Raw genomic sequence first — 21,281 nt, 5'->3', positions numbered from 1 at the left:
ATATAAAAAATATATATAGACATTCTACATATAATTATATATGAGACATTTCCCCCCCGTGTAATCATCGAAATAAATCAATAAAAAGTAAAAAGTTTCCGTTCTTCTAAAATTCTCGAGAAATTCCGTTTAAAAAATGTAGGAATATTCAGCGTGGTTTTGCGGAGAGCAATTTTGTTACCTCTCTCTCTTTCAAAAGCAAAAAAAGGAAACGCATCCCGAACGCTGCCCGGAGGCTTCCTTCAAACGTTTCCCGCGGCTCCCCGGCGGCTTCCGGCCGCCATTCGCTCTTTCTCTCTCTCCCCATCCGTAGGACGGCGGCGGTGCTGCGCGTCGCGTCGCCTCGTGCACATACGTGCACACGTCAGTCGCAGTTTACGGTACATACGCACACACGTACGCACACGAGATCCTCTCCGACACAGAGGATTTGAATCTTACATACTTCCGCGAAGCGTGCCGCGCCGCAGCTCGAAGCGAAGCATCGCGGTGCCGCGTCCGTCCGCGTCTCCCGAGGAAGTGGTGCGTCCCGCGTGCGGTACGCCGCGGTCGTCGTCGTCGCCACCGCGGAGCGGTAGCTCGCAGCCACTCGAGCCTGACTCGCGCGCGACTTATGCCTAGGTGACCCCGCGCGCTCTTGCGACTTTCTCCAACCTAATTTCCCGAACGCAGACGTCGAGCGAGCGCCATTCAGCCAGCGAGTCAGCCAGCCAGACGGACGGACAGACGGACGGACGGCAAGAACCGTCGTCTCCTCTTTGTCATCGTCGCCGCCGACGTCGACGTTGCGGTCGGCGCCAGCGGTCGTCGCCGTCGTCGGCGACGTCATCATCATCATCAGAAGCCATCGCAGGTAGAGGGACCCCGAGATTGTTAGGTTAACCTGTGCGACGCCACGACGCCGTGTATCGTTTGATCGCGCTTCGCTCGGGTGGGGGCACTAATTAGGGAACGTGGATGGGGAGACGGCGAGCGCATCGTTACCGTTATTTAGCGGACTACCGGTGCATGCGTGCTTCGCGTTGGCTTCTGCGGCGGATTCGTGCATCGAGCGTAATGGTTATCATGCGTGTTGTCTCGCGTTCTTGCAGTTCAAGTCTCTGATACGGAATGGGTAGCAGCAGCCAGCTGTACAGTCTCTCGTGGGGAGAGTTCAGTTCCTCGTTGGCCTCCGCGGTGCAGCTCCTCAGAGGAGACGGCGATTTGGTGGACGTCACTCTGGCTGCCGGTGGCCGCAGCTTCCCCGCGCACAAAATTGTCCTCTGCGCCGCCAGTCCCTTTCTGCTGGACCTGCTGAAGGTTGCTTTTGTTTTGCTGCGCGGTTGCCGGCGCGAACTGCACCCTGTCTACAACCGAGCGTTTTGTCCACAGAGCACACCATGCCAGCACCCGGTGGTCATGCTGGCCGGAATCACAGCCAACGACCTGGAGTCTCTGTTAGAATTTGTATACCGGGGGGAAGTGAGCGTGGAGCCGTCGCAGTTGCCTTCGCTGCTCCAAGCTGCTCACTGCCTGTGTATCCATGGTCTGACACCGCCGACCATTCTAACGGAGGTACGTCCTCAGCGTGTGTCGCAGGTGCATGAGAGAACGAGACGATCGTCTGTGATCGCGCCATGTCGACGTGATGTCTGATACACCTTTGGTCACGTCAACTAACCCAAAAAACCATTCTCGAGCGCTTTACTTGCTTATACGCCGAGGCGTGGTCCCGGTTTCGCGCGAACTAACAATTGCATGTACACATCTAGAGCGGAGAGGAGATCCCCGCGTCGGCGATACCGGCGGTGAACGATAGCGTGTCGAGAGCGACCCTTAATTCGTATTACCCGCTCAAGCGGAGGAAAAAGAGGAGGAAGTCGTCCACGTCTTCCGGAAAATGGGCCTGCACCAGTAACACCACCGACAGCGAGAGCAGGCCTATAGACGGACACGACAACAACCGAACAATGCCTTACGAGAATAAGGACGACGACACTACGGATCAAACTGACGATACAGGTAATGCGAATAGTATGCAAATATATCCTGTGATCTTGCGAATTTCATTTTGTATCTCAAGAGAGAGAGGGAGAGAGGTACTAAGTGGAACGTCGGAATATTTTAGCGCGAGACACCACGTTGCGGATATTTGTCCGCTTCTTTCAGCGGTCTGATTTCGTCAGACGAGATTTCTTGATTTTTTTTTATCGCAATTTCCGAGTTTTGTGTTTTTAATCAATAGAAAGTTTGTAGTTAAGGTAAGCACGTAAGTTACAACCAAGCTGTAACGGCGATTCTACTTGTGTTTTGTGTCCGATGCGTATTACGTTCCGTCGTCGTAAAATTATGCCAGACGCCGTCTACGGTATAGCGTGAGAGAGAAAGAGAGAGTGTGAGAGAGGACGAGAGAGAGAGAGAGAGAGGGGGTGAGAGCGCGAGAGACGGAGAGGAAGGTCGAGCGAAAGGGGGAGAGAGGGAGAGACAGAAAGAGAGGGAGAGGTAGAGAGAGAGAAAGGGAGGGAGTGGAAGAGAGAGAGAGAGAGAAAGAGAGAGAGAGGGAGAAGTGGAGAGAGAGAGAAAGAGAAGGAGCGGTAGAGAGAGAGGAAGAAAGGGAAAGATAGAGAGAGGAAGAGAGAGAGAGAGAGAGAGAGACTTCCGCACCGGCCGCGTAGGCCGTTTTTTTCTCGTTTCAATTAAACGGACACAAGCACAACCATCGATCGGGTTGAACTGCAATTCTGATTGGTCGTCCGATTCGTCTGACTGAGCGAGCGAGAGACAGACAGACCGACAGACAGACAGACAGATAGATAGATAGAGATAGAAAGAGAGAGAGAGAGAGGGAGAGAGAGAGAGAGAGAGGGAGAGAGAGAACGAGCGAGAGCGGGAGCGCGGGAGAGAAGATAAATTCAAATCCGTGCCAAACGTAACGTGTCAGTTCAGCCCCGCATGGTAACATTGTGTTTGTGTCTGTTAACAGCGGGCAACTGCCTGGGGTACGCGAACAACCATCAGGGCAGGAGCCACTCATCGCGTATGCAAGAGTCCTCCGTCGTGGACAATCACCGGACGGCGGCGGCGGCACATCAGGATCACGCGTCGGACGGCGAGTCGCACTCGGTGATGCCGATATCGGGGTACTCGCCATTGCACATACCACAGTTCCCCGGCTCTATGAACATGGGCTATTCCCCCGGGTTGTCGCTCGGCCAAGCGGGCTCGACTTGTGCGTTAACCGGCAAAACACGCGGCGCCTCCGACTGTCCGGGTATATGCCCGTTGTGCGGGGCGACGCTCCGTCAGGCGAGGAATCTGCGCAGGCATCTGCTGTCGTCGTGCAAGTACCGCTTCGGCAACAACACGGTGACGCAGAACCTCGGCAGCGACTCGATGATGATGGAGGTTAAGCCCGAGGTCGAACTGCCCGGCTACAACGACCAGGAGGGGACCCGCGGCAGCGCCGACAGCGGCGGTAGCAACCACAGCTGCGAGCAGATAGTCTGCAAGCCCAGCCTACTCTCGCCGACGCACCGCACGCGGGACGCGGTGTCGCCGCACAGGAGCATCCCATCCCCGACAATCGCGAGATAAATTGTACAGGAGGGGAGGGAGGAGAACTCGTCGGGGACGACGAGCACGCGCGGGAACGCGTCGTCGTTCGTCATCCGCATCGTTGCCTGGGAAAAGGGATTTCTCACGATAGTTTCCGCCTCAGTGACAGCCGACGACGATGGCGCTCATCTGCGGACTCCGAACTCGGCGTCGCGAATATTCGTCTTCCTGTCCGCGTGTACTTACGTGAGAGTTCGTGCTGTGTGCTTCCGTCGCTCGCTCCGAGCGAGAATCGGGAGGGTGGACGTGAGGACGGTGAAGGATCGTCGACGGACATCTCGCTTGTGCGGTACAGTTGTGCAATGCCGCACCGGTGCGGAAAGGACTCGAGGTGGCGACGATGCGCCGGGAAATTCGAGTAGCGCCCGCCGTGCGAATCGGTAGGGGAAAGCCCGAGACTATTCGCGAAGTCTTTCTGTGATTGACCTCTTCAGGAATGATCACAAACATGTGTTTGGGTATTTTACTTTTTTCATTCGCACATTGTCGACAAAACGTAACAAACATTGTTGTGAGTAAACACTAATCACGAGGCATGACAGGAAAAAGAGAGGTTACTGTTAGTATTATTATTAATTTTTTTAACGGGAGATTAACCCTTACGTAATGGAAAGCAAGATAAAGAAGCAAAAAAAGATATAAATGCATACATTACGGGAACGCAGAGAGAAAAGAAATATTTACAAGTGAAATCTAAAGAGAAGGGAAGGAAAAGCATATCGAGAGGTTAAGTACAATTGATTAATATATATATATATATATATTTTTTTTTTTTTTTTTAAAGAAAGGCTGTTTCATATGAGATCTCGTCATATGGTTAATCCTAATTTGACAGCTTTTTGGCACCTTAATTTGGTACTGGGGTTACTTGTGTCCTCACTTATTTAAAGTTTGCAAAAGTGCTAACAGAAATCTATCAAAAATCACGTATGTATTTTTAAATCTATAGAATAGAATTATGCGAAGGAATAATCGCAAATGTTCACCCAGATATTTGATTAAAAATATAAAGAAAAGCACGATAAAAACATGAGTCCATAATGACACCTTAGTACAATTAAGTACGATTAACATGTTTCGTAAGTTGCCGGTGGCCCGCGCTGAACTTTTTGTTTGGGCTGAGATTTTAGTTTTAAAATGGAATAATCATGCAACACTTAGATACTTTGAATTATTATAACACATGTTATAGTCTAACAACATGTAATTCATAATACGGCATGGGTCACCCGTGACGCCACGCAACATGATGAGCTATTTAAAATTGATTTCGCGCAGAATGTATTAACAGATTTCATCTGTCACTGAAAAAGATCAAATCATTTTCTCTTGATTTTAACAAATTTCTGAAGAGGTTAATTCCAATATTAACGTGTGTGTAAGACTTGTGTACGTTGAACATAGTTTTCGCGAATGTCCCGAGTTCGTCAGATGTCAAATGACGAATATGAGGTGCCTGGTGTAACCGAACGAGGGACTGCACTGCACAAGCGACACGTCCATCGATGATTCTTCACCAACCTCTGCTCCATTTTCTCCGATCGTTCTCTTTGGAGCGAATTACGGAAGTGCACAGAATGAATTCTTATATAATTACACCCGAACTCGACGTATGCGACTCCTCACGTGTACTTACATGAGAGATAATTGTGTGCATGTGTGTGTGCTTCCGTGCTTCGCTCCAAGGGAAGCGAACGAGGAAAGTGGATGATGAAGACGGTGAGGGATCATCGACGGACATCTCGCTTGTATAATTATTTTGTTCGGTTACACCGAGCGATCGCACTCGTTATTTAACATTAGACTAAATTCGAGATCCTCGCGGAGACCTGTTACGTTCAACATACACGAATCTCTCACGTTAGAGTGTAAGCCAATAGTATAGGAATAATCACAGCGCAATTCTGAGAACAGCACCGGCGAGCGAGAGAGCAAGAGAGAGAAAGAGAGAGAGAGAGAGAGAGAGGAGGGGAGAGAAGTGCGCGACCTGCTCGATATTCTTTTACTGTCAGATTTTTAGACGAATCTCAGTGTGTGGACAACTTGCGCGTGTGTGTGTGTGTGTGTGTGTGTGTGTGCGTGCGTGCGTGCGTGCGTGCGTGCGTGCGTGCGTGCGTGCGTGCGTGCGTGCGTGCGTGCGTGCGTGCGTGCGTGCGTGCGTGCGTGCGTGCGTGCGTGCGTGCGTGCGTGCGTGCGTGCGTGCGTGCGTGCGTGCGTGCGTGCGTGCGTGCGTGCGTGCGTGCGTGCGTGCGTGCGTGCGTGCGTGCGTGCGTGCGTGCGTGCGTGCGTGCGTGCGTGCGTGCGTGCGTGCGTGCGTGCGTGCGTGCGTGCGTGCGTGCGTGCGTGCGTGCGTGCGTGCGTGCGTGCGTGCGTGCGTGCGTGCGTGCGTGCGTGCGTGCGTGCGTGCGTGCGTGCGTGCGTGCGTGCGTGCGTGCGTGCGTGCGTGCGTGCGTGCGTGCGTGCGTGCGTGCGTGCGTGCGTGCGTGCGTGCGTGCGTGCGTGCGTGCGTGCGTGCGTGCGTGCGTGCGTGCGTGCGTGCGTGCGTGCGTGCGTGCGTGCGTGCGTGCGTGCGTGCGTGCGTGCGTGCGTGCGTGCGTGCGTGCGTGCGTGCGTGCGTGCGTGCGTGCGTGCGTGCGTGCGTGCGTGCGTGCGTGCGTGCGTGCGTGCGTGCGTGCGTGCGTGCGTGCGTGCGTGCGCTATTCGAATTTCGTCCCTCGAGGTTGACGTGTCACTGCCACGCTCGATTCCTCCGCAACCGGGGCGGGTCCACTAACGTGTCTAAGCGGTGTCGTTTCTAAGTACACCTTCCGTTTTTTAAATGAGAAAACAATCGAAACAGCCACGAGCAAAGCGAAAGGATAACCGGCGCACATTCCTATTTTATAAAGACGGACTCTGCGTACACAGTGGGCTGTTGACAATAGCGCGTATACAAAGCGACAAAGGGCTTCGTCGAGGAGGAAATAGGATTAAACGTATGATCATGTATCGTCCATCTCATTTTTTCTTTTCTCTCAGTTTCTTCTTTCTTTCCTTTTGCAAATAAAGAATGTAAGAATTTGCAGACGCGTTCACGTTCTCCACGACGCTAGCGAACCCGCAATTGTATACACGGTTGCCCCATACCTCCGTTCCCCCAGTCGCGGAATTTGTCAGAACGGAGTGCGCACGATATGTAGAAAATGTGAGATTGCGAGGCGGCGTTCGGGATCGACGGCCAAGTGTTAGCAGGTCTGTCTCTACCTGCCATGACGGAATTCGTTCTAGGGGATGGACTGTCGAAGGCGCGCAGCCTGTCCGACCAGCCGGCCTCGTGTCCATTGTGCGGCGCGATTCTGCGCCAATCGAGAAATCTCAGGCGACACTTAGAGCTGCTACACTTCGGTCTGGGCAACGGCACCAAGTCCGGCATGCATCACTCGAGACACCGACGACCGGACCGAGCCAGCGATTTCGGCCTGTCGTCGGCGTTAGCTTGCGCCCGGCCCGCCCCCAGGATAGACTCGCACCTAGCGAGATCCTCCGAGGCCTCAGACTTTCCTATGATGACGCCCTTGTCGATCACCTCGTCTGTCAGTTCCGCATCGAGCGTCAGTCTTCCAGGTGAAAGCCGAGCCTCCCGAGGCTTCTGATAACGTTGCTTTACTCGAGAAGGTTTTACTGGAAAAGTTTGATCTCAATAAAGCTCTACTCGAAAAGTTTTATTCGAAAAAAGTTTTAGCTGAGAAGGTTTACTCGGAAAGTTTTATTTCGAAGAAGTTTCGCTCGAAAAGATTTGGTTGAGGAAAGTTTTAATCAAGAAGTTTTACTTCAGAAAAGTTTTGCTTGAAGAGTTTTATTTTTAAAAAATATTCTACTTTAAGTATGTGTTGTTCGGAGTTTTATTAAAAAAAAATTATGTTTGGAAAATTTCACTCTAGAAGTTTTACGCAAAAAACGTCTTAATCGAGAAGGTTTACTCGAAAAGTTTTACTTAGATAGTTTTAATTTGAACAAAATTTTACTCAACAAATTTTATTTGAAAAAAGTCGAAAATACTTACTCGAAGTTTTGCTTGGAAAGCTTTATTTGAAAAAAGTTTTACTTCAAGAATGTTTTGCGCAAAAAGTTTTACTTTAAAAAAATTCTACGTGAAAAATTTTACTTGAAAAATATTTTAATCGGAAAGTTTTACTTGAAAACAATTTTAGTCGAGAAGGTTTATTCGAGAAATTTTACTTGAAAAAAGACTTACTCGGAAAATTTTGTTTAAAAAAATTTTATTCGAAATGTATTCAAAAAATTTTACTTAAAAAATATTTTACTCGGAGAGCTTAACCGAAGACGTCTTGCTTGAAGAAAGTTTTGCTCGAAAAGTTTTATTCGAAGAAACTTTTTACCCGATATACCGACTATTTGAAAGAAACTTGAAAAGTTTTACTTCAGAAAAGCTTTGTCCGAAAAGTTTTTACTTGAGAAAGAGAGTTTTACTTGAAAAAAATTTTACTTGATAAGATTTAATTCGAAAGACTTATTTAACAATTATTTATTAATAATGTTTTGCCCCAAAAATTTTATCTGGCAAACATTTTGCTCAGAAAGTTTTACTTGAAAAAAGTTATACTCGAAAAGTTTTACCTGAAAACAAGTTTTACTCGAAGAATTTTACTTAGAAAAACTACTTCCGAAAAGTTCATAGTCGAAAGTTACATAGTCGCGTGCGCACGCGTCCGCACGTCTCCCAACTCCGGTCTTGTTATTGTCACAAAGTACCGTTTTCACATTTCCTTCTTTATTTACATTTCTGCCGCAAATTTGTCGCGCGATGGGAAAAACATCGCGCGCGCGTGAAATAATCCGCGCCGGCCAATGAGCCGAGCTCGTTGTCGCAAATTGTCGATACTCACCTTCGGCGACTCCGCGCTAAACAACACAGCGGCGTTGAAATTTTAATATCGCGTTTTACGATGCGTTACACGATGCGCACGATATTGTCAAAGGATTAGCGGGACGCGCCGAATGCGTTATCGCTTTAAAGCGATTACACCGCGAGCGTACATTCGCGTGAATTACAAGCCTCGCGCGTTAACGCGGCCGTATAAATTTTGCATCGCGGCGATTATCAGTGTTTCGCGAGGCGGCGCGACTCGTCGCGACGCCAAAATCTACGCGCGGAATTCGGAACTGTCGAACTCTGTTGTCGCGCGTTATAACGATCGACAATCGGAAGAGGATTAAATCTCCTGTTTATCGTCTCGTGGACCGTTCGAAATTTCATACGCACAGGGCAAGTCGCACTGAAAATTGCTTCTCGCCTCTATTCGCAGAGGTAGGAAAATGTCGATCGACGACGTACGTGCCGCTTCTTTGCTTCCGAAATATCGTCGCGACAACGTCAACACGCATGTTTCACGACACTAACGATAATATAATAACACGCAAAGAGAGAGACAGGCAATACTTCTTATATCACTTATCAAATATATACATACGTACGCTCCGTTTCCAGTCGATATCGAGACGACAGTAACAATAAATATCTCAGGAGAGCACAACGGAAACAGCCGAGATGGCTCTCCTCGTTAGCGAGGAACTTCGTTTCTGAAATTAGCCGACGACCTTAATTGCTCCCTAATGGGCTTATCGCGAGACACTCGCCGCCGTCCCTGCGCTGCGCGCGTGGTAGTAAAAATCACTGGATGGTACTCTCTGAATTTCTTCGAGTGGAATTTCATTTCTCGGAAGTGAGCATGACAGCCCCAGTTATTTGAATTCCAGTGATTCTTCGCTCAATAGAGCGAATTCTTCGTTCTGAGAATCGTCGAGTGAATATTTTCATTCGAGAAATCGAGGAGTGAATCTGACATGCTCCGTGAGAACATTCCATTGCCGCAGGAACAGATTCATTTTAATCGATTGAAAGATTCAAGCCTGCATCAACAGTTGTCACTTGAAACTTATCTGGCGCGGGATACTCAGATTTCAATCCGGAATTGGACCCAAGCTATCCAGTCGAATTATATCTGACGTTATATATCTGTAATCGCGATTCAACTGAGAAATCTACATCCAACTTTGAATTCAAGTCTGAGTATCTCACTCGAGACACGAGTTTCAAGTAACAACTATTAATTAACCTCACTTGCGTATGAAGTCAGAATCCACTCTAAGCTCAAGTGAAACGTTCATTCTTAGGATTTCGAATGACAGAAATTGTCATTATCGGGATAAAAGTGGAATAACTTCTTCGAAAAAGTTAGAACATGAAAAAGTTTGGTCTTATTTAAAAATAAATTATATATCTATCATTACGCGCGCAAGAACGGTTTTGCTTCTTTTTTAATAATGTGTATTTAAATTATTTAAAAAAAAAACACGTCGTATATTTATAGTAAACAAATTTCACAGGTCTCTTTTACAAAATGGGGTTTCATTTATTTTGTTCGACTTATTTGTTGAGAAATAGTAACCATTTATTTTAGACATAATTCCTATGATCATTCTGTATTTGCATCTTGCTGCAAAATTTGGCTCAACTTTTGTAATAGTTTTTATACGCCCTGAGAGAGTACACCCCAGGATAATAATAAACGTTGTTCATTCATTATAATACAATCGACTGAGCATATTAAGGCTAATACATTTTTTTGATTGTATCCATTTTTTTAATATGTCTTAAAGTATACTCAGAGACAAATTATATATAAGTTCCCCGTTTATAGAAATATAAATTCTTTTTTCTTGTCTTTCTCGTTTCTACAAGTATTACTGTATATCTATTGTATATCTGATATCTGTATATCTACTATATTATTATTTTTATTTTTTTATATGAAAAGGGAAATTTTCCTGTACATGTTATAAATAAATGAATATAAANTATATATATATATATATATATATATAAATTACACAAGTCTCTGCATTTGATATATTGGACTGAAGGTGTTTTTTTGTAATAAAATTGTTTTTTCATCTGCTTAAATAATTATTATGTAAGTAATTTTTGAAAAATGACGATTTTCCAAAAAACTAATTTTGTAATTCTCTTGTGAGAAGAAAATTATGCAAGTTGCATACATTGTAAAATTTTTACAAATATAAAATTGTAGCATGTCACACCATAATATCACACCGTTCTATTTGATGCTTTGTGCGACTTGTGTCAAAAGTAGTCAAAACGCTCTTTTAGATTGTTTCAATCACATTTTTCTCATAAACTTGACATGATACAGTATTTTTTCTCACGGATTTGGATTCGGCGTACAAGAAACTGTAGGAACTACATGGAGAAAATATTGTAGCGAAAATTGCCACCAAATTTTGTAACACTGTACCATACCGGGATTACGTCTAAAATTATTACGTATTATTATTATGCGTTGTAAGTTTGAGTAATGTGTACAACGAAATACATAGAGATCACAACACATATCATAATGTCAGTTATAATTCCGGTATGGTCTAATATTACAAAAATTTGTGGCACAATTTTTGTCATAATATTTTCTCCGTGTACTTCCAGAGACTGTAAGGAAAAAGCAAAATTTTGCAGAACTGTCTTATCGCTTCGAGTGAATTTTCACCCATTCTGAGCGAGATTTCACTCCGAGAAATTATGAGAGAGAGAGAGAGAGTAGAGAGTAGAGTATCCGCGACGATAGCCCCGAGCACCTCGCATGTACTTCGGCGACGTTGGCCGACCCACTTCACGTCTTCCATGTCCGTAGGAAACCTGATGGCCCCGAGCTCGAGCTTGCTGAGCTCCGGCGATCAGAATGGGCACGTTCTGTCGGGATCGGCCTCGACCACGTGCGGCACGTCCATGGTGCCTCCCAGCAACGGGATCTACTCGTCGGACGGCGGCGCGAGCATGCTGAGCTGCCTCTTACCGTCGTTGCCCACCTTGCCGTCCTTCTCCGCGTCGCACGACGTCTTCCGGCACGGCGAGATGTTACGCGCCGGGATCGCCTATCACGACTCCTCGCGGCAGCACGTCCGGCACATGCAGCGCACCGACGTCACCTAATTCCGCGACCACGACGACGATGACGATGACGACAGCGGTTCGTTCGAGCGGCGGTGCGTCGATTCTCGGCTTGTTTTTTTACATATAGCGGCACCTCGCGCCGGAGATAAAGCGCGACGGGTTTTATAGGCTTTTGCGTTCTATGCGGGAGAATCGGAGAGCGGCAGTATTAGTCGAGCATTGGGTAGACTGTACGAAGTGCGTTTAGAGTATTTTGTGGATTAATTTACATTGTTAGCTTGATAGGGACGGAAAGAGAGAGAGAGAGAGGGAGAGGGAGTGCGAGTGAATGTTTGGCGCGATATACTTGACAGTTCACGGACTTGTACAATGAGCGGCAAAAAACAGTGTGAGAGTGTGTGAGAGAGAAAGAGAGAGAGAGAGAGAAGGAGGGAGAGCGCAAGAAAAGTGAATGTAGACACGAATGTATCGTATTAGGAATTTTTTACTCGGTGCTGTGTGTACATGGATCCAAATATATGCGACGTATAAATAATAAATTGTTTAGTAATAAAATACATTATCAGCCAATATCTCCATTCACAGTGACACGATGTAACACCGATGGCCCGTCTCGGCGCGGCTCCTCTCTCGGACGGATGCGGAGTCGCGCATCGAACCCATTTAGTTGATTCAGACAAAATTCTTGTTTGGATACGAGCAAACGCTTTAGAGTTGCGAGGACCAAATATTGGTTCACTGAGCCAATTTTTTTTCATTTCCGTTTTAGACAACCGAATGGAATTTCGATTCTCACAATTGACATTTGTTTAGCCATATCCAGACAAGAGTTTTGTTGGAGTCAACTGAATGAGTTTCTCAGCCCTGTTATCTGCCTGTTATCACGCCACCTTGTATCCTTCGCATCGGCTATTCACGAGACTCGTACCGACGATTCGTTCGTTCGTTCGTCCTCGTGCTCACGATCAGACGATTAAATTGATTTCTTCGCGCGGTTCGTTATTCCCCAGGATGAATGGCCAACTTCTCCTGGATATCCTCGCGAGCTCCCCCTGTATGAGCGTCAGCAGGTCGTCGAGATACCGCAGTTCGCGGATCTCGCCTCGCAGTCTCGCCGTGTTGCCCGACACGTCGCCAATTTTCCTCTCGTCGCGCTGCCAATGTGAAATTCACGAAAAGGGGAGATGAAGGTCGCATGGCGGTGAACTGGAACGGCGATGGAAGCGGAATGGCACCGACGGGATGTAAATGGAGATCGGATCCTCGTTCGCGCGTCAGCGGACTACATTTCGGCAGAATTTCAGTTTGATATTTAATTAGGAACGGCAGTCGAAGCGTGTTTAATCGAAGAGAGCGACCGGACTAATCGACCGGTGAGTTGAAAAATTTCCGAGGAAATCCAAACGATTTCACGAGTCATCGAAGGGAGGAACTTCACACTTTGTGCACGCATCGATCGAAGGTGAATTATGGCAGCTACCGCGTTTTCGCCAGCTTTTATCTTATTCATTTATTCTACTCGTATTTGTACTCATGCTTAGTAAAATCTCGCTTTTGAAGTTACTTATGTTTCTTTCCAATCTATATTTAACTTTTTCACGTCTGACTTTTTTTGAAAACTGGGATGTATCTTGTCTAGTTATTTATAAAAGAATTTTTCTTCATAGATTATTGCATGAAAATACACGCAAGTATTTTAATTGTTAATGTATCATATAATGATAATGTAAAAATCTTTATATATGGTCACTTTCCATAATTAATAACTCGAAATTTTGGGCATCGTTTGCAAAACTTGCAGAGGACTTTTTAGTTCACACCGACCCAAACTACAAGTATGTGACGGTTGGCATCACTTGTGTCGGACATCCTGTAAATAATTCCATTATATTTATACTCTTTATATTTCCATTTTCCCGAACTATTACATTTCTACTAAATTAGGTAACTAAAGAGTCCTCCCGTTAATAAATAATTGTTATTCTTATTCTTTTGCAAGCGAGCTTTTCGCAACGTTCTTTCCGAGAAGTCGAAATGCGAAGAAACGAAAGCGCGGCACGAAGTCCACATACACTCGATGATGGATTTTCGCATTGGAATTATAATCCCGCGCAAATAAGACGACGATAGATGCGATAAGAGGGACTCAAAGAGGTTCGAGAGAGAGAGAGAGAGAGAGAGAGAGAGAAGGGGGACAGGGAAGAGAAAGAGGGGAATACTTACTTGAAAGTCCCCGCGTAAAGCGCGTATGTCACCGCGGATCTCTTTGTGGCCGTGCTGCAGCCGTTCTATCTTATCGCGTAGTTGGCGTAGCCAATTATTCGGATCGCCGAGGATCGCCGGTGCCTCCTCCGCGTCCGTCTCTATAGCTAGAGCTAGCCTGGTTAATTGATCGTGAGAGGACCTGCAGTCGTAGAATCGATCCTCCTCCTCCAAAAGCGCCTTTTCGGGATCGTTCCGGAAGCCCTCGAGGATAGATGCCACTTCGTTGATGGCGGTGCCTCGGTTCTGCACAAACGCGGTTAATTTATTCCGCTTGAATGTGCCACGGTAATTCGGATTATCGGAGCCCGGAGCCCTCGCGATTCAGCGCGCCGAGGCCGACCGTCAAGGAAGCGCGCATAGATAGACGGGTTAGATGGGTATTACCCGCACACGTTGTATATGTGCAGTTATAATCCGGTTGCGCCGGTTCTCTGAATCGAGGTTTTACCCGGTGCATAGGCGCACACCCACGCGTGTAATTGCGAGGTACACGTGAAACACCTCAGCAAAGAGTCACATCCCGTATCCCGGGTTTCCGACACGAATTCCTCCGCCCGAGAGAGAAAGAACGAGAGTGAGCGGTATTCATAGCCCGGGAGATTTTAAATTAACCACACGTTCGCTGACAGCGTCTCACGAGAGACCAGCGCCGCATGTGCGCGACGGCAAATATTTTTTCCTCCACGTCTATATTAAACGTTTGAGCCACGGTCTATCGATATAGACACACCTTCGGAAAATTAAAAGAAAGATCATCTCTTTTATTAGTATTTAAGATTTCCTTGCAACTTCATTCATACCTTCCTGGTAGGAGTTTCATGCATTTTTTGAACAGTCATTAGACAGCTATATTAACCTCCGTTTTAGTAACCGAAGAAATACTTGGGATCCCAATCAAGATCTAACGCTTCTTCTGCAGTTGTTACGCACAAAAGATGCGTTAAATCTGAACCCACTTACTGAACGAAGACAGAACGATAAATGGAGGAAAACAAACTATTCAATTAATTAATATTGCCAATGGAGCGGCCCTTCTAACATCTGAAGATGAACTTGAGACGATTTTAAATATAAGATCGGACTATGAGTTCCGCCCGCACAGCGGTATTACGTGTATTTACGTTTACTTACGTGATCGCCGACACGGTCCTTCGATGCGATCGCCAGCTCGTCGCAGAGGCACATCGGTGTGTCCGGCGCGTCGCTCTGCCTATTCGAGCTGCAATCGTTGCTCTGTATGTCCGAAGTGTCCTCCAAGGAGTACAGACGAGTGCTCGACCCGTTACAGTTGTCCCAGGTGGAGTTTAGCCTGTCACAGCTCGATCTCGTCTCTGTGCCGAAATCATCGTCCGCGCGTCGCGATCTCGCGATGACGGGCGAGCAGGCCGCGCACGGTAGCTTCGACTGCGTCCCACCTGCATTCGCAATTTTTCCCGATTTTCGAACAAATTCTCTGATAGGCGTCGGAAGGAATTAAACGTTCGGAACGACAACGGAAAACGGGACTAAGCGGAATATTAAATCTCCCTTGGCACACTTATTTTTTGCTGTTTGTGCCGTATCTGTGATATCTATGATATTTTTACGAGCGACGAAACTATGAAAGAAGAGACTATCATCAGTCGATTTTACATATTATCGGTTCTAATTACCCTGACGTACTCTTTACATTCTTCAAGTGAAATCCCACCTGTAAGCCGAGGGGAAATTCATACGAAATGATACTGAAAGTACCGCCACTCGAAAGCCAGTGAGAAGAGTGAAGGGCAGTTTCACCCAACCTGAGCATGAAGTTACCCGCTTCATACGAGTGAACGTCTCAATCGATTACAGCGAATCTGCTCATGTGACGGCGGGGCACGTCCGATTCACTCTTCAGAGTCTCGAATGAGAATATTCACTCGACGATTCTAAGAACGGAGGATTCACTTCGTACGAGTGAAAAATCGCTCGAGTTCGAGTGACTCGGCGCAGCCACTCTGCCCTCCCCGAGTGGAACTTCACTTCGAGAAATCCAAAAAGTAGCTCCTCGTCGAACGTTAGACGCGCGACGAGACAATTTCGGCCAGAGTAGCAGCGCTATTTTCGAGTAGTTCACTGCTTGAGGAGACATGATCCACGCCAGAGTCTAGTCATTTGATTTACGAATAGTCTTTTACAATCTAATAGGACAATTAATTAATAGCGATAAATTGAAATGGGTTAAATCGCCAAGCACGGCGCTTCCATCAGCTCTTCTTCGGCTGCCTCGGCCACCCTGACGGCGGCGGCGAGCCAATCGAAGTCTCTCGCTTCGATCGAAGCCGTTAGCAGCGGCCGCAGCAACAATGCTCGTGGCAGTTTTGCACTCTCACGCTACTCGGCATCTTTCGCGGCCACACAAAGCTTCCCCCCAGATGGCAAGGGGGTAGGAGGGCGAGACGGAGTAAATCTGATACGCCAAGCGACTCGATTCCGCGCGCATTGATAAACCACGAAACTTTATTAGGTCAGATGCCGTGCGCCGCCGAGAATTATTGGAGAAAGAAAGAGATAGATAGATAGATAGAGAGAGGGGAAAAGAGAAAGAGGGAAAGAGAGAGAGAGAGAGAGGAAGAGAGAGATAAATAGAGAGGAGAGGAGAGTTTCGGTGGCTTGCATGAGAAGACGACCACTTCGAGACACGAGGGGCTATCCATCAGTCGCTTCTTTCTTTCTGAAAGGAAGAAGGCTGCTGGCAAAGTGGCTAGATAGAGAGAGACAGCTGGCTCTCTCGGAGAGAAAGATTACGCACCGATACGCTCGGGATCGATGAGGCCGCAGCTCAAGCGTGCCCGGCAAGCTTCGACCTCCGGCGCGCATCTCGCCCGCGACGAGCGGCGGCAAGACGGAGCGTGTATCCGGTACTCCTGACAACGAATCAGTCTTTCCGGGCTGCAGCAAACAACCTCGCACTTCGATTCGTTTCTCGCGTCGTACTCGTCCTCGGTTACGCCCGTGGGCCAATTGTCCTGCGTAGCGGAGGAGTCTCTGATTAATCCCACGCTTATCGTTCGATGGGTCGCCGGCGAATGGAGTCGCGAAATGTTTCTTCTTTCTTGCAAGACAAATACTTTACAACCTTTATCATAGACAATACCTTTATCATAGATAAAAATTATCATAATAAAAAAGAAAGGTATACGAGTGACTATATCGACAAATCCGAAATTGCCATGTGGACACGCGCGCCTTTCGGCAGGCAACCCGTCGTATATTCGGTCGTATGTTAATACGACACCCTGTATATAGTAGACGAAGTTCATGTACTGTCCGACAGAATTCACTACTTTATCGCCGAGAAACATGGGTATGTCGGTTTATCATATCTATGTCAGTTTTGGTGCTTTCCTTCTAAATTCCGAAAGAAATGGCTCAACGATTTGAACGACCTGCGACGCGTACGTATCGCGCGGTCGCTTCGGAGAAATATCGATCATAGCCGTGCGAATAAGCCTTTACAGTTATTTACTCGTTTATCTAATTAACCGGCGAGTTCTGCGGTCCGGTAATCGGATTAGCTGCAATTCGCGTAATACGGCGACGAGAGAGGGACAGAGAAGAATAGCGGAAACAAAGGGAAAGAGAGAGAGAGGGAGGAAAAACGCGCGCGAAGACAGAAAGATAAAAATTCACGTTTCGCGTAGGTAAGTAAGCAGGTGGGTAGAGGAAGTTCTAGAAATGTATCCTGCACGTGAAATGCAACCACGTGCGGAGATTGTCGACGGTAAATAAGCCCCAAATCCCCGTCCGGAGAAGACACGCACGGAAAGACCCGAGCGAGGCGAGCTGAATTAAAGCGAGGCGCTGATATTTTATCAGGCTTTCATGCCGATTAATATAAAGCCACGATGGAGCCTGATTGCTGAAATATTGAGATTTCATTACCGCGAATTATACCGGGTAATTCTCGAATCGGGCTAATTTCTCTGGAGATATTTCCTAAGTAGAAGTAGCGCCTAGGTCATGTGATTCAGACAGCCAATCAAAACTTGTTTCCGTTGCGCTTCTCTGTTTCTATTTAGGAGCAATTTCCACTTAACGCTCGCAACGATCATTTTATCTTTGTTTCTCCTGAATGTTAAATAAAAACGACATGATGTTCGCGATCGTTGCGAACGTTAAGTGAAACTTGCCCCAGGACTTTCAAAGAGACGAGTCTCTCTCTCTCTCCCTCTCTCTCTCAAGCAAAAACAGAGCTTGAAGAATTCCAGGGACAACGCGCACATCGGTAAACACGATATCTCTACTTTCTCTCACCGTTGTTACCTGAGCGTCTCTTTTGATCAGCCCGATATCCAGATCATCTCGCGCGAACATGCGAAGCTCGATATTTTCGTACGTTTTTTCTTGCCGGCCAGCCGACGAATTCTGCGTGAAGGTGCAGCAGCTCGAGTCGTCCGAGTCGACGCAGGACAGCATCGACGCGGACGATCCTGGTGATCGATAATGGTCCTCATCGCGGCGTGATCGCGGCGATACCGCGATTTTCCAATGGCTCAACCACCAGCCGAAATTCTCTTCTCCGTTGGGAGGCAGCGAGTCGTATTTTGCGGTGGTGGTGGTGATGGCGGCGGCATCGCCTCTCCCGTCCAAATAAAACATCGTCCGGCGATTCTTGACGTTTCCCAATCGACGTGGGGCGCGTGCGGATTTTTACCGGGTTGAAAATACCGTCTGCAAGAAAGACGGATTGACGTGCAGAAGAAAATGGTGCCTCTCTCACGCAATCCCACCTCCTTCGCTCCCCCTGAACCCCGCAGCCGGCGGGACGCGCGCGCTCATGTCTCGGATCCGCGTGTGATAAATTTCGTACGTTTTCCCGATTTTGCCGATAATAGATTTCGCGTCTCTCTCTCTTTCTCTCTCTCTCTCTCTCTCTCTTTCTCTCTTGCCGTGACAAATTTCGCACGTCCCGACGATCGTTCGATGATGAATGCGCGACGTCGAAGTTGCGAGGCGGCTCGCGCGCGGACTCGTCGCGTCCATTTATCCGTTTTCATTTTATTATTATCACCACCAATATTGTTATTCCACACCAATATTGTTATGCAAAATTCATAAAGTTACTTATCATTTTGAGCTCTCCGGGGTGATGTAACCCCTTAAGTTCTCCCTGGTTTAAGGAGGTCCGAGTTTTTGTTTACTCGCTCCAGCGATTCGCGCATGAAGCCGGCGTATTTGCAAAGCCCGTGAGCCGAAATGCAAAATCACGAGTGCGGCCGTGTAAAGTCGGTGTGCGAAGTGCTAATATGGCGGGCGTTAAATCTTGTACGAATCGCGGAAACCAGCGAGCGGGCGCGTCTTCACGGACGCCACCACAAAGCGTTTCCGGGCTACCTTCGTTTATCCTTTGCGCCGCGCTGTATGTGGATACGGGCTTAACTCCGCGAGTTGCGTTACTTTTGGCCTCTTATTAACAGTCATAAGTAAAACACACGCACGCACGCGTTAAGCGTGAGACCCGAACTTCTGCTACACAATCGTCGCGATATTCCCATTCTCCGCGTTCTCTCCGCGACACAAACGACACGAACGACCCGACTCCTCGGTTTCTTCAGCAGGAGACACCGAAGGATATCGTCGAAATAAGAGCGAAAAGAAAGGATCGCGAACACTCGAGAGAATCGCACTATTTACCGGTTCCATAGATCAAGAGAGCATTACTCACGAGATTAACTTCCGATGACGAGTCTGGCGATAACGCGCTCCGGCATCTTCGCGCGACGTTTGTCAACAAGTCACCAAACCAACGATCACGAACTGGCCGGCGTGATCGACGAATCGAGCCGGTTTCCGCCACGATCGATCGCGCTCCCGTTGCCTACGGCCGCCGTTCGCCGCGGGGAGAGCGACGATTTTTCATCGGCTCGATACGCCGCGGGAATATATTCACGTCTGCGTGTGTACGTGTGTGTTTGTATACGTTTGTGTGCGGATACATGCGTTTGATCCGATCGGCGAGACACGCGATTATTACATCTCTCAGGGATAAGATCGCGTTTACGAGCCGGTCTGCTCGCATTACATCACGCGAGACGTCGCTGTGTCATATTTTGTCTCGTCGTTGCGACCGGAACCGATTGACCGCTAAATGCGCCGTCAGACTCAGACTTCGACTGCTCGCTCGCGGTCACCCATTTCCTTGACCACCGGTCACCATGGTGACACTAATTTAATAAACTGTCATTTCCGCCTCGTGTATCGCACCTTCGCTCTGTACGCTTCGCCGTATTCGCGCGGAGTGCGCGAGCGCGGAGAGCCCCTCGCTTTCTCTCTCTCTCTCTCTCTCTCTCTTCCTGTGGTTTCTGCAGTTTTTTATTCTTTCCCTCTTCTGTCGTTTTTTTCGAGGGGGCTTTTTTATTTCCGAAGGTAGACCGTGCATGCAATTGTTCGCGAACCTCTTCACCTTTTGGTTTTTACCACGGCGGCGGGTCTCACGTCAATCGCATCCGTTTCGATGAGAGAGCTACGGCTCGCTCGCGATTCTGCGGTGGAATCGCGTGAAATTTTTCACGTGTCACTTTTTCGGTCGGGGGAAACGAAAAATATCGCGCGTGTTTCTACCTCGTTCTCTCTCTCTCTTTCTCTCTCGCGAGAGGCACCGGTAACGCTCTTCGAAATAACTCTTTTTAAACGCGACCGACTGCGAACGCGCTGAAACGCCAGTGGCGTTCCTTCATTGAATCGCGCGAAACGCGCAATTCGACCCGACATTTCTGACCTTTGCAGGATCGAACAGATCAAACAGTTGAACATATTAACTGTAAATAGGAGAATGAAAACTGACAAGGAAAATGACAGCTAACTTGCATTGGCTGTAAAACACAACAGTATGTCTTGGGGCGTCACATTAGCAAAGTGTCGTGTTATCGTTTAATTTTGCATAACTCGAAATACGCACAGCCGAGTGAAATGTTAAATAACGAACGGAACACTCAAGTGCATCTATATATTTCTATGCTGATACGCTTAAGTTTGGTAAGAAAATATCTGTAATTGAATGGCAAGATAATCTTTAAACGTTTCGAAATGCTTAAATGTAAAAATGCGTTGTAATGAATACCGGCTATTGCGTATCGACGGCGGGGCATTAAACAAACGATTCCATAAGTAATCGCTAAGATTCATCATTTAAATCCGAGATACTGAAAGAAGTCACGATACCTGTGCAAGAGCCGTAATACCACCTTCTCCGTGTGTTCTTCCTTCGGTCGTAATTTCCCCGAATGATTAGTAACAACATAAGTCACACGTTAGTCCCGTAAATCTACAGGATTAATTAGCCGAGCGGGAAAATAACTTTCTTAAGTGTCGGGGAGAAATCGATCGTGACGCGAACGTACCGAATGCGCGCGGTCGCGCCGTCATCGAGATAGTGTCAACCTCGACGATCGCACACCACCGTCACCGTGTCACAGGTCGAATTCGACGC

General features: G+C 47.5%; 2 protein-coding genes across 8 annotated transcripts; one reads left to right on the top strand and one right to left on the bottom strand.

Annotated features, from left to right (window-relative positions):
- The first annotated feature begins 187 nt into the window (after positions 1-187).
- LOC106749373 (transcription factor GAGA) lies at positions 188-12,120 on the top strand. Of its 3 annotated transcripts, none has more exons than XM_014628750.1 (6): positions 188-853; positions 1,092-1,299; positions 1,372-1,554; positions 1,752-2,001; positions 6,862-7,197; positions 11,304-12,120. In XM_014628750.1, the coding sequence occupies exons 2-6, from the start codon at positions 1,111-1,113 to the stop codon at positions 11,600-11,602; spliced, it is 1,257 nt and encodes a 418-aa protein (XP_014484236.1). In that variant the 5' UTR covers positions 188-853; positions 1,092-1,110; the 3' UTR covers positions 11,603-12,120. The 3 variants fall into 3 exon arrangements, with proteins under 3 accessions (XP_014484236.1, XP_014484237.1, XP_014484238.1); XM_014628751.1 differs by having other exon boundaries at positions 188-380; positions 11,304-11,602; XM_014628752.1 differs by lacking the exons at positions 6,862-7,197; positions 11,304-12,120 and adding an exon at positions 2,963-5,702.
- LOC106749371 lies at positions 12,030-21,034 on the bottom strand. 5 transcript variants are annotated; one of them, XM_014628743.1, is made up of 6 exons: positions 19,518-19,718; positions 18,116-18,523; positions 16,602-16,818; positions 14,960-15,243; positions 13,787-14,071; positions 12,030-12,717 (listed from the first exon to the last, which is right to left on the bottom strand). In XM_014628743.1, exons 2-6 carry the CDS (start codon positions 18,449-18,451, stop codon positions 12,529-12,531), a joined length of 1,311 nt encoding a protein of 436 aa, XP_014484229.1. In that variant the 5' UTR covers positions 18,452-18,523; positions 19,518-19,718; the 3' UTR covers positions 12,030-12,528. The 5 variants fall into 5 exon arrangements, with proteins under 5 accessions (XP_014484229.1, XP_014484228.1, XP_014484226.1 ...); XM_014628742.1 differs by lacking the exon at positions 19,518-19,718 and adding an exon at positions 21,014-21,034 and having other exon boundaries at positions 12,546-12,845; XM_014628740.1 differs by having other exon boundaries at positions 12,546-12,845.
- Between the last annotated feature and the right edge of the window lie 247 nt (positions 21,035-21,281).

Source organism: Dinoponera quadriceps, unplaced genomic scaffold (assembly GCF_001313825.1).
Source record: "Dinoponera quadriceps isolate SergipeBrazil2010 unplaced genomic scaffold, ASM131382v1 scaffold3683, whole genome shotgun sequence".
NCBI lineage: Eukaryota > Metazoa > Arthropoda > Insecta > Hymenoptera > Formicidae > Dinoponera > Dinoponera quadriceps.
Note: the sequence above shows the minus strand (reverse complement) of the source record. Positions and strands in the feature narration are given on the sequence as shown.

Excerpts from the sequence above, each read along its gene's own strand:
- LOC106749373 (XM_014628750.1), top strand. The coding sequence starts at position 1,111 with ATGGGTAGCAGCAGCCAGCTGTACAGTCTCTCGTGGGGAGAGTTCAGT. Across the intron at positions 1,555-1,751 it reads CGCCGACCATTCTAACGGAG|AGCGGAGAGGAGATCCCCGC; the intron begins GTACGTCCTCAG and ends GTACACATCTAG. Across the intron at positions 2,002-6,861 it reads GGATCAAACTGACGATACAG|GGGATGGACTGTCGAAGGCG; the intron begins GTAATGCGAATA and ends AATTCGTTCTAG.
- LOC106749371 (XM_014628742.1), bottom strand. The coding sequence starts at position 18,451 with ATGTTTTATTTGGACGGGAGAGGCGATGCCGCCGCCATCACCACCACC. Across the intron at positions 15,244-16,601 it reads CATCGATCCCGAGCGTATCG|GTGGGACGCAGTCGAAGCTA; the intron begins GTGCGTAATCTT and ends TTGCGAATGCAG. Across the intron at positions 12,846-13,786 it reads CTTTACGCGGGGACTTTCAA|TCCGCTGACGCGCGAACGAG; the intron begins GTAAGTATTCCC and ends GCCGAAATGTAG.